Source organism: Myotis daubentonii, chromosome 1 (genome assembly GCF_963259705.1).
Source record: "Myotis daubentonii chromosome 1, mMyoDau2.1, whole genome shotgun sequence".
Taxonomy (NCBI): Eukaryota; Metazoa; Chordata; class Mammalia; order Chiroptera; family Vespertilionidae; genus Myotis; species Myotis daubentonii.
The window spans coordinates 9673572-9690385 of record NC_081840.1 but is presented as its reverse complement, the minus strand read 5'-3'; the positions used below and the strand labels follow the sequence as shown (position 1 = coordinate 9690385).

The 16814-nt window shown below is 41.8% G+C and overlaps 1 protein-coding gene across 4 annotated transcripts in view; it reads right to left on the bottom strand.

The window, feature by feature from the left end:
- RPS6KA5 (ribosomal protein S6 kinase A5) overlaps positions 1-16814 on the bottom strand; it is a 129559-nt gene that overhangs the window by 65601 nt on the left and 47144 nt on the right. For all 4 annotated transcript variants that reach the window (XM_059688137.1, XM_059688130.1, XM_059688150.1 and 1 more), the window contains exon 3: positions 13292-13510. In XM_059688137.1, coding sequence (XP_059544120.1) covers positions 13292-13510 — 219 coding nt within the window. The remainder of the gene's footprint in view (positions 1-13291; positions 13511-16814) is intronic.

Sequence of the window (16814 nt, the reverse complement as noted above, 5' to 3'; positions counted from 1 at the left end):
GGTCTTTCTTCCTTGATCTTGACATCTTGAAGAGGCTAGGCCAGTCATTCTGAGGGCCAACCTTCAATTTGGGTTTTACCTAATGCTTTTTTATTATTAAATGCAGGTTATGTATTCTTGGAAGGACCATCAGTGAAATGGTTATCACCTTAATCTACCTGCCTGTGAAAGCCGACCATCTGACTTAGAATATATCAGGAAGCATGTGGTGTTAATTTTTTGAATACTGGTGTTAATCCTGATCATGTCATTAATGTGGAGTCATTGAGGTGGTGTTTGCCAGGTTTCTCCACTATGAAGTTACTATGTTTCCCTGTGTAATTAACTGGTAAATTGTGGGGAGACGAATTAAGACTGTGTAAAAATACCCCGTTCCTCATCAAACTAGCACCCATCCATTTTAGAATCCAATGACGACTTTCTAAGCCCACCACCCTTCTCTATGTTGGTTGGCATTCTCCCATAAGGGAGGGCTTCCCCTTCACCTCATTTATTGCACTTTCTGACTTGATCCCACAAGATGTTCCAGTGTCTTCTTGTACTTTTTTTAGGCTTCATTTTAATGCAGCCACCACTATGGATCACTATCTGCCACGGGTGGTACTCAACACTTCACATGTGTCAACATTCACGACAGAGACCTTAACCAAGACAGGAATAGGGAGGGCTGGTGGGAGGGGCTCTCACACCCTATGTCGGTTTCAAAGCCGTACAGGAAGAACTCCAAGGTTACAACAGAGCTGGATGGTTTCAACAGCCCCTCCCCTTCGCTTTCTCTTCCCCTCAGAAAAGAATGTCCTTCTTGCTCTCTCTTCTTGCACTTGTCTTGCCCGGCTGCACATACCGCACCGCAATCCTTTCTTTTCCCCTAGTAAATACTTTCTGACAGAATAACTACTCAACACATGCATCGTCCCATTTAAGCCCAACGACTCCAGGCAGATGGGAAAGTAAAGGGTCAGAGAGAGTGAGTGACTTGTCTGTTAGGAGACACTGAAACCCAGAGTTGAACTCAAGCTAGTATTTAAGCACAGAACAGGAAAAGAAAACTGCATGTTCACGGAAGAGTGAGGGGGTTACTCAGATTGGTTGGAGCACAGGCATCAGAGCATAACAGTGGGAGACTGGATGAAAAAGGCTGAGGCTGGAGCTTAGATTATATCCTCCTCAAGTAAAATGGGAGGCTCTAAGCAGTGGGGTGACCCAATCATGGCTGTGTGTTAAGAAAAGTAATTAACTGTAATATAATTATGAACTGGAAAGGATCAAGAGAGGTCAAAAACTGAACATCGCACCCATCTCATTCTCTGCTATTGAAAATAATGACGCTTTCCTGACACACCAACGAGGTCAATATACATGGGCTGAGCTATGTAGAGAAATGAAGTCATGTTCTTCCAAATGCCAGCTATGAGACCTTGGGTACCTCTCTTGACTCCCTGAGCCCAGGGTACCTCATTTGTAAAACAAAGATGGTAATCCATGCCTTGAAGGGTTGCTTGCAAAGACTGAATGAAATATGTAGAAAATGCCAAGAGGGGTGCCTGATAACAAACAAGTACTATAAAACTAAGTATTACAATGCAAAGTATTTGCTACCTTCATCTCAAGCTCCTCTGTAGCTCTGGAGTCTGGGATTTTCTGGCCCTCAACCAACTTTACTTCATATTGACATTCTCATTCTTATAATAATTAGGACAATAATAAAAACGACAAGAAAACAATGCCACAAGAATCCCCCTTACACATGCATTTTGTTCACTTGGGCAAGTAGAGATTAGCAGGACAGAATCCTAAAACTGGATTGTTGAGTTACAACATATGTAAATTTCAAAACTGCTGCAATGTTTAATAAACGTTTTCCTCTAAATAGCTATAGCCATCTATATACCCCATCAACAGTGAATAAATGCCTTTTAAAAAATGTTTTCACCAACTCATTATCATTAACTTTCATTTTTACTAATCTGACAGGCATTTCCAGGACACAGAAATTCTAAAGGTGCAAAAGAAAGAACAGAGAAAGAAAATATATCAAGCAGTTGGACTTGATATATTTTCAGTGGAAGTAAAGGCTTATTCTGTTCATAACTGAGGAACAGAAGGGGACCGTTCATCAGTAGTCCACATTCATGACAACAATGATAAATAAACAAATAAATAAATCTGACATGTTCTCAGAAGCTGTGAGGCACATTTCATCAATATGACTCTTCAAAAAAATTTATCAATTTATAATTATATTGAGATTTATTTACAGTCCATAAAATGGAATACCTTACTATGATGCTTGTATAGACTACTGGTTTCTTGATTAAATTAAAATAAATGTTTTTGTTATATGAATAAAATGATTATATCTCAACTCTTTTGTATTTTGCTAAATAATCTTCTTTAAACAGAGAATGGCTCATATCCTATATCTATAAAATGAACAGAAATAATTCCAATTGCCACATAAGATTGTCAAGAGGATTAAATGACAATTTAATTGAGGGTTAATCCTGGGCCAGACAAACACTAAGCACTAATTACATGGTGACTATTAGCTATTATTATTGATAATTGCTGCAAATTTAGACATCAATTACAATTTATAGAACTGAAAAATATTGCTAAGTTCAATTGTAATGTTTTTAAAATAAAATTCAAATTTATGATATCCTGACTTAAGCTATTCTCTCAATATAAGCATAAATTTAAGGTTTTCTATAAAGCACTATTAGGGTCTAATTAGTTTTAGTCAGTATTAAGCTAAAGAAATTTTCTTATATAACTGATATTTCAGTGCAACACTCAAGAGATATCTGGTTTTTATTCAAGTGCAATTAACTTGCTTTTAAAGAATTTTATGTGACAGTAGCTGGAGTGCCAGATGCAGCACTCTGATGCTGTGTCTCTCAGAAGCATAAAAATAACACAGAAATCACACAAATAATGTGAAATTTCAAAAACACACTATCTCTCTGATTTTAAAACACTACCATCTTTCCTAAATCCTTGCTTTCCTCTTCCTTTCATGGCAAAACGTCTTTAAAGAGTGGTCTGCATGTCTCATCTGATTACTCTCCTTACTTACCCTCTGTTCACTTCCTATTGCTGCTGTGACAAATGACTACAAACTGGTGGCTTAAAGCAACACAAATTTATCATTTTATGCAGTAGATTAGAAGTGTGACAGGCATGTCACCACGATAAAATCAGGGTGCAGCAGAGCTGCATTTATTCCAGAAGCTCTAGTCTAAGAGAAAGTCTATTTTCTTGCCTTTTCCGTCTTTAAGAGGCTGCCTGCACTCCTTGGCTCATGGCCCCTTCCTCCATCTTCAAAGTCAGCAATGGCGGTTGAGTCACTTCACACATTGCATCATTCTGACCTCTTCTGTAGTAGCATCCCCATCTGACCCTCCTCTCCGCCTTTCTCTCTTCCATTTTGAAGGACCACTGTGATTATGTTGGGTTCACCCAGATAATCCAGGACAATCTCCTTCTTGTAAGGTGGTCAAGTGACTAGCAATTTTAATTCCACCTGCAACCTTAATTCTCATTTGTCATGTAACCTAATGTATTCATAGGTTCTAAGAATTAGGATTACAATACCAGATTCTTTATTGTTCCCTTTAAAAAAAAAAAAAAAAAAAGAACATACGTTGTTAGTTGGTTAGTTTCAGCTGCTCAAGACCTCTACATATCTGACTTAATGTTGAATCAGAAACCTCTCCATTGTTCATAATTTTGTGTTTCTATTAACAGGTGAAGAAGGTGAAACATACTGGAGATACTGAGTTCAATAAACCTCTAGAAATTACCTAAAGAGCAGTTTTTCATTAAGGATGCAAAAAGATAACCATGGAAAGAGCTGGTTGACTTTCGAAGACTAGGTCTCGTTAATGCAAGCTCATGGAAATCAGCTGGCAGGGGAGGACGTAGCAGAGTTAACTGACAGAAAGAAGCCTAAAAGCTACACCTCCTGCTTTCAAGGAAAGAGTCTCTCTTCTGTTTTCACTCTTCAAACACCTACTGACTTCCAGTAATACTGACTGACCTCTGATCATCTAACATTTGTATTGCAAATCGTCGCAGTTAGAATTTCTCTCTCATATTTCTTCCTATGGTGGCACCTTCCAAAGAGCTGTTATTAGCCCGAATTTCCCCCTAATTCAACCCCACCTCCACCCACGTGCACAAGTTACTCGGTCTTCTTTTATTTTTATTTCCTACATACTTTTCTCTTCCTTCAGACATGCCTCACATACATTCATTTCCACACTTCTTGGTTCTCATTTGCACCTCCTCCTCCTCCTCCAGACCGCCTAAATCTCTCTTGATTGCTCCTTTTTCTTGTCTTGTATCTAAAGTACATGATGTACCATACACACCTGAAAGTAATTTCTTTTTAATGTCATGCCAAAGTCATCTCACTTTTTTCCTTTTTGTTTTAGCTCAACATTCTAATAGCACCTCCTGCAAATGCCTTCCCGCTTATCAAAATCATGATAAATTTCTGACTAAGACATAAATTTACCAGTGTTGTGAATTAGTCATATTTACTTCAAAGTAAGGAAGGTTCTCAGCTGCTGTCTGTTTTGCTATATACAACAGACTGCAATGTTTCATGAACCATTCCCTTGCCATTGCAGCAAGTATCCTCACCCGTGCAATTTTTGAGTTGAAATTGATATTCAAAAGTGAAACTTTAATATTTTAAATACCTTGTAACTCACTGAAAGGATGATTCATGGTGGCAGAGCTGTCTATGAGGCCAGGTGGCATTGATTATTGAGGATGCTACTTAGCATCACCTTTATAAATACCTTCGTGATGAAACAGGAATTTTTAGGGGTGAAAAAGACAGGTCCCTAACCCTCATACTTTACTTGCCCAGATTCCAGAGGACACAGAGTAGTTTATAGTACTAGATCTCAAGGATACTTTTCCTATATACCCTGCCTCCTAATTCACAGTCCCTGTTTGCCTTTAAAAGATCCTAATAATCAAAGCAGTCAGCTAACATGGACAGTGCTGCCCAGAGTTTTCGGGAACAGCCCTCATTTATTTGGGCAGGCCTTTGAACAACTCAAAAAGCCCTTTTACAGACACTGTCTTTAATTCTCCCCACAGGTCAGGGGAATCGACTCCTAAATCTGTCTGTCTCGAGTGAGTCTTGAATACCAGCACAAGAGGAGGACGAAGCTGCATTGCCATCAACTAGATCACCAATTTCTACTCGTGTGAGCCTCTAAAGGACCTAAAACTTCTCTCTCGAAGGAATCCTGAAGAATCAATAAGTGCCAAATAAGTAACATACTCTAGTATTTCTAGATAATCAGTGTTTTCATCTTTTTAACAATTCTTATTCTGTCTTTTCATAAGTGTCACCTGAACCCTAGGTTAATACCTTTTCTGTCCTTGCTACGACCCAGAAACACCATAAGATGCTCCTACTTATAGCTCCTTTTTGTATCCCTAATGTAGCCAAATTTTCAGCCATACTGGCTCTCCAAATCCCTAACTACTAAGCAGCCCGACCACAATCAGAGACTCTTACAGCCTTAGGAGTCGCAGCCTTCATTACAGCTGTTACAGAATTACTACCACCAACCAGACCAGGACCACTTCTCAAGCCTATGATCCTTATTTTCAAGAAGGTCCTCAATCAAACAGGGCAAAATGTCTGCCATAATTAAGCACTTCTTGCTGCAAGCAGTTTAGCTAAAGGAAAAGGCCTCAAAATTTATAATACCATCTCTATTAACTAGCTCCCCTCTTCAGACCTTTACTGTTTTATTATTACTCATCTTTAACCATTGCTTGTTACGTTCATATCCTTCCAGTTAGAAGTCTTAAAGCTACAAATGGTCCTCCACATAGAACCGCAGACCCTTAGTTAGCCCATTTCCAATAGGACCCTGACTGCTGCCCCCAAACTATGACCCCTTTCCAGTGGGAAGCAGACAGACCAGCGTCCACTGTCCCCAATGGCAGGTGGGGTTTCCTAATCGGAGGGGGGACTGAAACAGTAATTTTTAGGGGTAAAAAAGATAGGTTTAGGAAATTTTAGAAATTAAGGGGACCATGGAAGCAGCACAGGGCTGCAGAGCAGAAGGTATATCTCCATAGAATAGGGAACTGAAAAGCTGCAACAGGTACATTTCCATAGAATGAGGGAACTGGGAATAGCAGGTCTATATTTACAAAATAAAGGGAAGGAAGCCCCTCATCCAAAAGAAGAAAGCTCACAGGGAATAGGAAAACAATGAGGAGGAGAGGAACACCTCACATGTCCCATGTGAGGTTGGACCTTTAAGCTCGGGAGTTACTATAGTAACCAGTCTAAGAGAATAGTGACCAATCAGAGGGGCTATCAAGGCACAAAGATCTATAGCCTTTATAAACTGTGAAAACAGGGGATGGGTGGGACTCTTTGCCCCTCCCCACATGGGAGTCTGTGCTGTGAAATTCTTTCTCCTTCCCCATGTGGGAATCTGTACTTGTTCTTCAATAAATCTCCACCTTTGCTATACCATCTTCTGTCCGTGGATTCATTCTTCGACTCCAGCAGACAAAGAGCCTGGGAACCAGTCTGCCCAGGGGAACACCGTGTGTTCCAGTCCAAAAATTCCATTTTGGTGATTTGCTTCTTCAGTGTCTTATAAATTCTACTGATTAATCTGACAGTTTCAACAGTCATAGATCAGCTGGTGTTTTGACAAAATTATCACTATCAGAGATCAGAGAACACCAAAAAAAAAAATAAATGTTTTTTTACGGACTTTTTCACATAGAATTTCTTCCCACTGTTAGTTGAAATGAATACACTTTTTAAGAAAATAGAATAGGTGAAAATATTTTTATATTTTTTATGTAACCATGCAGAGGTACAGAAACAGTTGTAAAGGAGGTAATGGTGTCCATGTTGGAAAGGCTAAAAATATATAAAGGAGAAATCCATCAGTCATATCATGCCATTACATAAACTAAAATAGAGCCTAAAAAGATATTAATGATGTACAATTTTCTTTTTTTAAATGTGACTTATAACAGATGGGTCTACTGGAGAGGTCAACGAAATACAGCTAAATCTAGTCCCCTGGTGCCGAGCCCTGACTTAGAGGAGCGCAGAAACAATGTAAAAGAATGGAAGGCAATTACAACTGAATGAAGCACAATGCAGGAAACACACACCCCTAGTTCTGATAGAAACGCTATATTCCACATCTGGCAAATGTCAAAGGTAAGCATCTGTCAAGGTAATACTAACATTATCACAATCTTATCAATTTGAGAAGCCTGTGCCAATCAGGCCAATTTTATTGTGAAGAAACAAGCCTGGTCAAACATCTAGTGAGCCGTGAATCCACGTAGGTGCAGGACAGCAACCGAGAACTGAATCTCCACATCTGCTCCCAAAATATCTCACAGAACAGCAAGAATGACTGTAAACCTCCAAGATCTACACTTTCAGCAAAACTTAGAGACAAATAAAACCCAACCACACCAAACAGCATGCTGTGGACCGGCTCAAAAACAACCTAAGTGTCCACTGACGAATGAATGGATAAAGAAAATGTGGTACATACATACAAGGGAATATTGATCAGTCCTAAAAAGAATGAAATCTTGCCACTTGTGACAACATAGGTGGACCCTGAGGGCACTATGCCAAGTGAAATAAGTCAGACAGAGAAAAGGCAAATACCAGATGATCTCACTTATGTGTGAAATCTTTAAAAGGCCAACAAGCTCATAGATACAGAGAATAGACTGGTGGTTGTCAGAAGTGAGGGAAGGAGGCAAAATGGGTGAAAGAGCCAAAAGGTACAAATTTCCAGCTACAAAACAGTTAAGTCATGGGGATGTAATGTATACAGTGACTAGAGTTAATAATCCTGTAGTGCAAGTATGAAAGTTAAGACTAAATCCTCAAAGTTCTCATCACAACAGCAACAAGAAAATACTGTAACTTTATGGTAACAGACATTAACTAGACTTATTTTTCAATATATTCAAATATCGAATCATTATGTTTTACACTTGAAACTAATATAATGATGTTTGTCAATGATTCCTCAGTTTTTAAAAATCTTTTTTGAAGAAGGAAAAAGAAATGAAGTCTATTTCTTCACCCATTAAATCTCGGCTGGCCTTGTGTTAGAAGAGAGGCTGGATGAGTCCCCAGGAGGACTCGCAGCCTCCGCCTTGGCCTGTTGGCAGTCTTCATGAGCTGCCTGGAGACTGCCATGCTAAGGAGAAGCTGGTCTGCTGCACGTGGAGAAGAGAGACGCCCCAGCCAACAGCCAGCACCAACTGTCAGACACGAGAGTAGAACCATCTTGGCCCTTCAATCCCAGCCGACTCTCCAGCTGACTACCACATGGGTGAGTCACGGCTACACCAGCAGAGATCTGGCCAGCAGACCCACAGAATCATGAGAAAATAACTCATTGTTTGGACAACTAAATTTAAGAGTGGTTTGTTATCCAGCAATAAATAAGTTGCACCATTGGGTATCCTATCTAATAAAAGAGAAAAATGGTAATTGGCGTACGACGATACCCTTTTCATTGGCTAATCAGGGCTATATGCAAATTAACTGCCAACTAAGATTGGCAGTTAACTGCCAACAAGATGGCGGTTAATTTGCATATGTAGGCACAATGCAGGGAGGCGAAAGGGAAAGCAGGAAGAAGCACCCTGCCACTGACAGTAATCGGAAACCCAGGGGGGAGCTAAGAGCTGGGGGGCAGGGCAAAGGCGGCCCTGGGGCCACCTTTGCCCTGCCCCCCAGCCATGATCAGAGAATCAGGCGCCTTTGCAGCCCTGGCCAGTGATAGCAGGAAGTAGGGGTGGAGCCAGTGATGGGAGCTGGGCACGGTCGAAGCTGGCAGTCCCGGGAGCTAGGGGTCCCTTGCCTGGGCCTAAAGCGAAGCCCACGATCGCGGGGCCGCTGCAGCTGCGGGTCCCCGCTGCCCGGGCCGGATGCCTCAGCCAGAGGCGTTAGGCCTGGGCAGGGGCAGAGCCTGCAACCGCGGGGAGCTGGGGGTCCCCTGCCCAGGCCTGACACCTCTGCCAGAGGCCTCAGGCCTGGTCAAGGGGCCGATGCGGTGATTGGTGATCGGAGGGTGATGAGGGTCAACTCCTCTGGCCGAGGCGTCAGGCCTGGGCGGGGGGCGGAGCCGGGGATTGGGGGGATATGATGGTCCCGTTGCCCAGGCCTGAAGCCTGGGTCAGAGGCGTCAGGCTTGGGCGGGGGGTGGAGCAAGCGATCAGAGGGAGATGGGGGTCCCCTGCCCAGGCATGATTCCTGGGCCAGAGGCCTCAGGCCTGGGCGGGGGCCAGAGCCAGTGATCAGGGGGAGATGGGGGTCCCCTGTCCAAGCCTGACACCTCTGGCGGAGGCATCAGGCCTGGGCAAGGGGCCGATCCTGCGATTGGAGGGTGATGGGGGTCAACGCCTGAGGGCTCCCAGTATGTGAGAGGGGGAAGGCTGGGCTGAGGGACACTCCCCTCCCCACACACACCCAGTGCACGAATTTCGTGCACCGGGCCCCTAGTTATGAAATAAAAATGTACTAACCAGAAAAAGTAGACATCATTAACTGAAAAAAAGATCTGGTTACGAATTTTGGTAAAATATTCATACATGCAGACACACACACACAAAAAGAGCTAGATAGACATATACTAATTAATAACAGAGGGAAATATAACAAGGTAAATTCTCGGTAATGAACACAGTTTTTTCTTATTTGGTTTTTTTAATATCTTTTATATGCATATAGATGCCTTTATGGACATAAAATAATTTTTTTAAATATCGTATTTGTTACAAAGGTCTACAGAGTTTGTTTATTCATCAGACAAAAAGGTCAGCTGGGTCCCTGAAGAGCTCAGTATCTAAATTCTTGCTATTAATCTCTAATAGTACACAAACCTGAGTAAGGTCAGTTAATCAATAAACCTTTAGAGACAGTTACAGGCTGAATTGTGTCCCCCTGTCCCCAAAATTCATACACTGAAGCCCTAACCCCCAGGACCTCAGAGTGTGACTGTATTTAGAGACAAGGCCTTCAAAGAGGTAATTCATTTATTAAAATGAGGCCCTTAGGGAAGGCCCTGATCCCTCCTGACTGGTGTCCTCATAAGAGGAACTCTGAACGCAAAAGCAACACCAGGGGTCTGAGTGCCCCGAAGACCCACCATGTGAAAAGGCAGCGAGAGGGCGGCCATCCGCGAGTCACAGAGAAAACCCTGGAACAGACCCTTCCCTTGTGGTCCTCGAAAGAGACCGCCCTGCCGCACCTCGCTCTTGGGCTTCCAGCCCCAGACTGTGAGGAAATAAATTTCTGCTGTTTAGCCACCCACCTGTGATATTTTGTTATGGCAGCCCTAGCAGATGACCTAATGTACTTGGAAAAGTGACCTAGTGTGTCTTCTAAGCACAGCCAACAGAAAACCACAAAAATAGTGTATAATAAAGTCCTACTCTAGATTTCTGGCCATGTTTGCCTTTAAAGTAAAATAACAGCTATAAACATACACAAAGAGAAATTATATGAAACTTGATTAACCAGTGTCACCCCAGTAAATTTAATAAAGGAAAGAAATTACATTAAACAATCTATGTGGATAGGGGGAGGGGCACGCTTTCTGGATGCGCCGCCTCACTTACAATGGAACATGTCTAGTCCCATTCTACTCTTGAGCTGGCACAAGAAATGGGTTTTCTTGTTTTGTATTTATTTTTGGGCCACTGGCAAAGAACAAAACCACTGGAGAACCAACAACTACAAAGCAACATTATTAAGGACTACTGTTTTTAAATCAAATACAAAATATTTCATTCATCTACTTTTAAATTAAAAACATTATTTATAAAAACTACACTCACTATTTTCAATAAACAAACAAAAAACTGAGTGGTTATGGTAAGAGAACAGAGAGAGAGAGAAACCATGGTGTGGTGGTCGAGTCCAGGAGTTGGGGTTTAACTTTTATGAGCTGGTTTATTATAAAGGGAGAAGACTGAACAGGGTAATAATTTCTGAACCAGCCCTCATGGACTCCCGAGGTTTCCTGGGAAATTCTGGGAGGGTGAGGAACAGAAATAAACTGGCAGGGCTTGGTGCCCTTGAGCTCAGATCCAAGCAGAGCACTCAGTCCTATTTGTTTTCCATTTGAATGTTTGTGATCTCAATTGAGAGGTTTCTGCTGCTAAAAATGTTTGAAACCATTGTATTAAAATGGTCTGTCCCCTACGGGTTAAACATTCAGAAGGAAAACATTTAAAAATCAGTGAAAAACATAGCTGAGCAGATACACTCAGGATGCAAAAATGAAGGGCCATGTGATATTTACTTGCTGGAACAACAGGCAAAGGCAGTGAGTGGGGATTTGGACAGGACAGGCGAGACAGCAGCCTATAGAAGTGACTGCAACAGCAGAATGGCCAGAAAGACCAGTGGCTATGATGCACACTGCAGCAGCCAACTAGCCTGATTGTCCCCCACCCTGCTAGCCTGCCCACAGTCGGCCGCCAACTGCCCACAGCAGGCCGCCAACTGCCCACGGCCCCTCCCCGTGGCCGGCCCCACCCATGCACAAATTTGTGCACTGGGCCTCTAGTCTATCTATATAAAAGCCTAAGCAACCATCCAACCGTTCGACCAGTAGCTATGGTGCATAATGACCACCAGGGGGCAGATGCTCAACGCACAGGCATGGAAACATGGAACAGACTGATGAATCTCAGAGGGAAGGGGGAAAGGGGGAGGGTGGGAAGAGATTAACCAAAGATCTTATATGCATACTAGAGGCCCAGTGCACATATTTGTGTACCAGTGGGGTCCGTTGGCCTGGCCTGCGGGGATCAGGCTGAAACTGGGTGGGATCCCTTGGCCTGGCCTGCAGAGATCGGGCCGGTTTTACCCATGCATGAATCCATACACCGGGCTTCTAGTATATGTATAAAAGACTCAGGATTGCCCTAGCTGATTTGGCTCAGTGAATACAGCATCATCCTGCGAACTGAAGGGTCCCAGGTTCGATTCCAGTCAAGGGAACATGCTGGGGTTGCGGGCTCGATCCAAGTGGGGGGGTGTTCAGGAGGCAACTGATCAATGATTCTCCCTCATCATTAATGTTTCTATCTCTCTCTCCCTCTCACTCTCTGAAATCAATAAAAACATATTTAAAAAAAAAAAAGACCCAAGATTGTAAGTCAATGGAAAGCATTGCAAAATGAACCTGAAGTGTAATTTCATGAATCAAAAAGTGAATAAATGCAACTTAAGGCATCATTAATAAAACTACAATTTCCAAAATGAAAGCATTCAATAAAATTGCCAAATATATATTTAAAAACCTGTTTGTACTACAGACGGCACTGTTTGGCAAACTTTCATATGAACCAGACCTGAGTTTCAGTCTTCATTCTCAAGCTTACACAACATATGTAACATCAAAAAATGCAGCTTCCAGAACCTTCCACAGCATGAATGAGGCGTTTTGGGCAGTGTTGTTGTGAGGGTTAGTAATGCTATGGATAATACCTGGCGTAGTGCTGGCACACCGTAGGCATCAAGAACAGCTAATGCTTACAGAGCATGGTGTGAATTCTGTCTCAACTCATCGTCAGATTAGTTAGAAAATGGAGGATCAAAATACACAAATGCAAGTTATCACAAGAACGGACTGAAACTGTAATGGATGAAATAGTCAGTGATGGCAGAGTGCGGCACTAGAAGAACCACTCTTTACTTCTAGCAGGAACAGAAAGGGGTGGGGCTCCTGCACAGCAGTCTAGCAGTACGTGCAGAGGACATTCCAAAGTTCATGTACAACGCTCCGGGCCTGTTTGGGAAAGGCAAGGATTCAGAAAGTGCCGGTGGGTGGAAATGGGAGTGATCCAAGGGGTGACTGGGTATCTCCTTTTCTTTCTTTTTTATTTTTCCCAATTACTGATTTCCATGAATATCAGTCCAAACCAGTACATCCCTGAGAACTCCTGAAGCAGACACTGTGGCCCACTTCACAGCTCACTGCCCAGGGAGGCAGATGGCTCAAGTGTTTCCTAAGATTAGTAAAGGAGTGTGAAACGGAAGTAACATTCCTGCAGGCCGGGAGGTCCCAAACCAGAGCAACTCATGATGTTCACGGAAATGCCACCACAAAGAGAAAAATGACAGTTAAAATACTTGTTTCTTCTAAGTTTGAAATATGCTACCCTGTGACTCATTACAACACAAGATTTCCCTCCCCAATAAAGTGTTTCTGTAAAAAGTCTGATGACTTACCTAAAATGAGATGAAGTTTGGTTTCTGTCTGGAAGGCATAGTGCAACGTCACCAAAAACGGCGACTGCCTGATGTGCTCCAGGACCTGTCGCTCCGTCCGCGTGTGCTCTGTGGTTTTGGCCTTTTGAACTATTGTTGCCTTTTTCAAAACCTTCATGGCATACAGCTTTCCAGCATCATGACCACTTATTTTACGAACTAGAAATACTTTTCCATATGCTGAAGAAAAACAACAACAATTAAAACGCTACATAGGCAGAATGATAAGTTATTGGAAGTTGAAAGTTACGATGCACAAAAAGCACGCTTTGAATAAAAAAGTATCTCTAGTACTGTTTCAAGTAGTTCTCAGATAGATTTCTTAAATTTTATGCCAAACATGTTTCTAAGTCTAACACTCAGTATTTACATATCTAACCACTGCTGACAAAGTTATGCTTTCACTGTTACTGTTATTCTCTCCTCAATATTTTTAGCTCTAGGAAACTAGCTGTTATTATGGTCAATTAACCACAATCCAATTCTGGGACAACTAGGACACTTTATACCTCAGCTAAATCCTCTAGGTTTTGCTACTGATGTAAATGAATAAAAACAGTTCTTAATGAGATCTCATACACACACACACACACACACACACACACACACACACACACACCCAAGTGCCTCAAGTACTCCTCTACACTCGTTTTAAAAGTCTAAAGCAATACAGACTGACATTATATAAACAAAAGAGATCTTCGGGTTTAAAAACAAACATTAAAATATCTTAAATTGCAAGCAATACTGAAGAGGCCCCTCTACATCTCTGGGCAGTAATTTACAGTTTACTAGGTCAACCTCACCACATTTTCCCTAAGTAAGGGCTCAGCTGGGCACATCTCTTTGTGTGGTGCCACTCCTCTAGGTGAGGAAATGGGGCCCTATGGGCACTGTGCCTCTTGCGCCGAGCAGGTACCTGCATTTGTTTAGAGAAGGGGGGAGAGGGCAGGAGAGGTGGGAGGAGGAAGGAGGAAGGGCGGGCAAAAATACCCTGAGAGGGAAGGGGTAGGTCCCCAATTCATCCCTGTAAGGTATAATAAATGCTCTTCCCTTTTAAAAATGCAAACATCTCCTGGGATGGCTAAGCCCAATCCTGCTTTTGAAGTTAAACCTTTTAATGAGACCGCTCTGGAGCCTGAGTTGTGATCCCCGCTCTGCCCACACCCCTCCAGTACTGAGCACATAATTCTGCTCCAATCCGCCCATTAGAATAAGAGAGCTTTAAAGGAAGGGCTCTTGTACGCTGGATGTTATGCAGTTCAGTGCTTCAGGAAGTATTTAGTGCAGACACATGACCTAGAATGGATCAGTAAATGTAATACTCCTGAGAAGCAGGAAAACCGTCACTTACTAAGGACTTGTCTATACCAGGCTGGGTACAAACATATTCCATGTATAGATTCATGTAATCCTCAGAACAGCCAATGCTGTGCTTTCAGTATACTCAAGGAACTGGCCCAAAGGCTTGGATAAGAAGTGGCAGAACCAATTCAAACGTAGGAAGTGTTATGCCAGAGACCATGTTCACCATAAGTCAATAAAAAAATAATCCCTCACAAATACTGGACATCAGTTACTCTGGACTGTAATAAAATCAGCACCATGAACACATTCTGGAATACAGAAAAAGTTCACAAAATGTTTGTCTCGCCTCGTTACAAATAAAATAATTACAGATTGAGATTTAATAAGTCAGAAGTGAACCAAGAGAGAAAAACACAACCCTAACAAATTAACCTAAAGTATAAAAGTGAAAGAGTTCATCTGTTCAGAATATTGAAATGAAGGTAAAAAACTTTATAATGAAGTGTTTATCTTCCATGGAGCAGCCACTTACAAACTCAGGAGAAAGTCTTCAACAGGTTTGGGGCTTTTGTGTGTCCCACATACACAGCACCCAACCTAAATTCCAATCTCCAGGACTGATGCTCCCTTCTCCCTCTGTAAGACACCGCCACACACTGAATGCCTATAACTAGCTCACAGTGCACTTCTGTTCCCATGTGGTTCAGTCATCTGCTTCAGATCAGTCACTGATACTCACTGCCCTGCCCGTTTATGCCTGCTGCATACGTTATTCTTATTATAATTTAACTAAATATTACATAACCACTGAAATGTAAATGTGAAAGAAAAGAGAAAAATGAGGTTGAATACTTTGGATGAACTAGATAAAAGCAAGATACTTCAAAAGAACCGCTGAAAAGTTAGGTGTGGGTCAAACAACTATAAAAGGCTTGAGGGGGGATTATGAAAATCTAAAAGAATTTTGCACTCAGATTACTTCAAATGTGTCTGGTTCTCAGTCCACTTTAAAGAATCCAAAACTTAATTTTAATGCGGTTTATGCAAAATAAACCATCATTTAAAAACCTAGCCTTGAAGAACAAGTGTTGTGCCTACATCCAAAGACTGGCAAGTGAATATGTATTTATCCATTTTAAGTGAAAGGTAGCATGTTCGAAGTATGTATTTATATATAACCTTTACAAATATTTTTCCATTTTACCCAACATTCTTGATTAACCACAAGTACCAATCATGTCATATGAGAGTTTGCACTAACAAAAGGATCATTCATATTCATCACTGCTGAAATTCAGCCCCCTCTCATCCTTCCAGATAACTGCAGTCTTGTTAAAGGTTGACTCAGCCATCAACCATACTAGCTGTGCCTCTCAGCTTGCTTTCCCCCTCAATCTGGCAAATATACCTTTTTGTGCTGTCATCTAAATTGTTGATAAAAATATAACCCTTCCTGTCCAGCAGAGTGGCTCAGTTGGTTGAGTATCGTCCTGTGCACCAAAAGGTTGCCGGTTCAATTCCTAAGCACACACATGGGTTGCAGGTTCAGTCCCCAGTGGGGGCATGTATGGAAGGCAACTGATCAATGTTTCTCTCATGTCGATTTCTCTCTCTCTCTCTCTCTCTCTCTCTCTCTCTCTCTCTCTCTCATGTCCTTGGATGAGGATTAAAAATGATACTAATACTAAAATAACCCTTCTAGCTCAAAACAGTTGATTTCCTATTGCTCTTAAAGAGAATCCCTAATATAATTTAATCTATCTGGCTTCTACCTACCCTCTCTCCACCTTCTCACCATCTCATTGAGCTAACTTCTTCAGCCAACCAGCTTCCTGACTTCCCAGACTAGTAGTACAAGTCCCCTAATTTTATGCTCTCATAACACCATGCGTTCTCTCTCACAGAAATTATCAGAAACATTAGTTTGCATGATTGCTTCATTATCTAACTTCTACTGGACTGTAAATTCCACAAAATTATGGACTTGTCTGATTTTACCCATTTTGTATCATTAGCAAGTAACACTGAAGCTGGCAAATCATGGAAACTCAATGTTGAATGCATGAAAAACAAAAACAAAAAACAACAAGCTAACAAATAGGAAAAGGCCAAAGAAACAGCTCTGTAAACATAGAGCCAAATACTCTCTTCTCAGCTGACAATTTTGACACAAAGG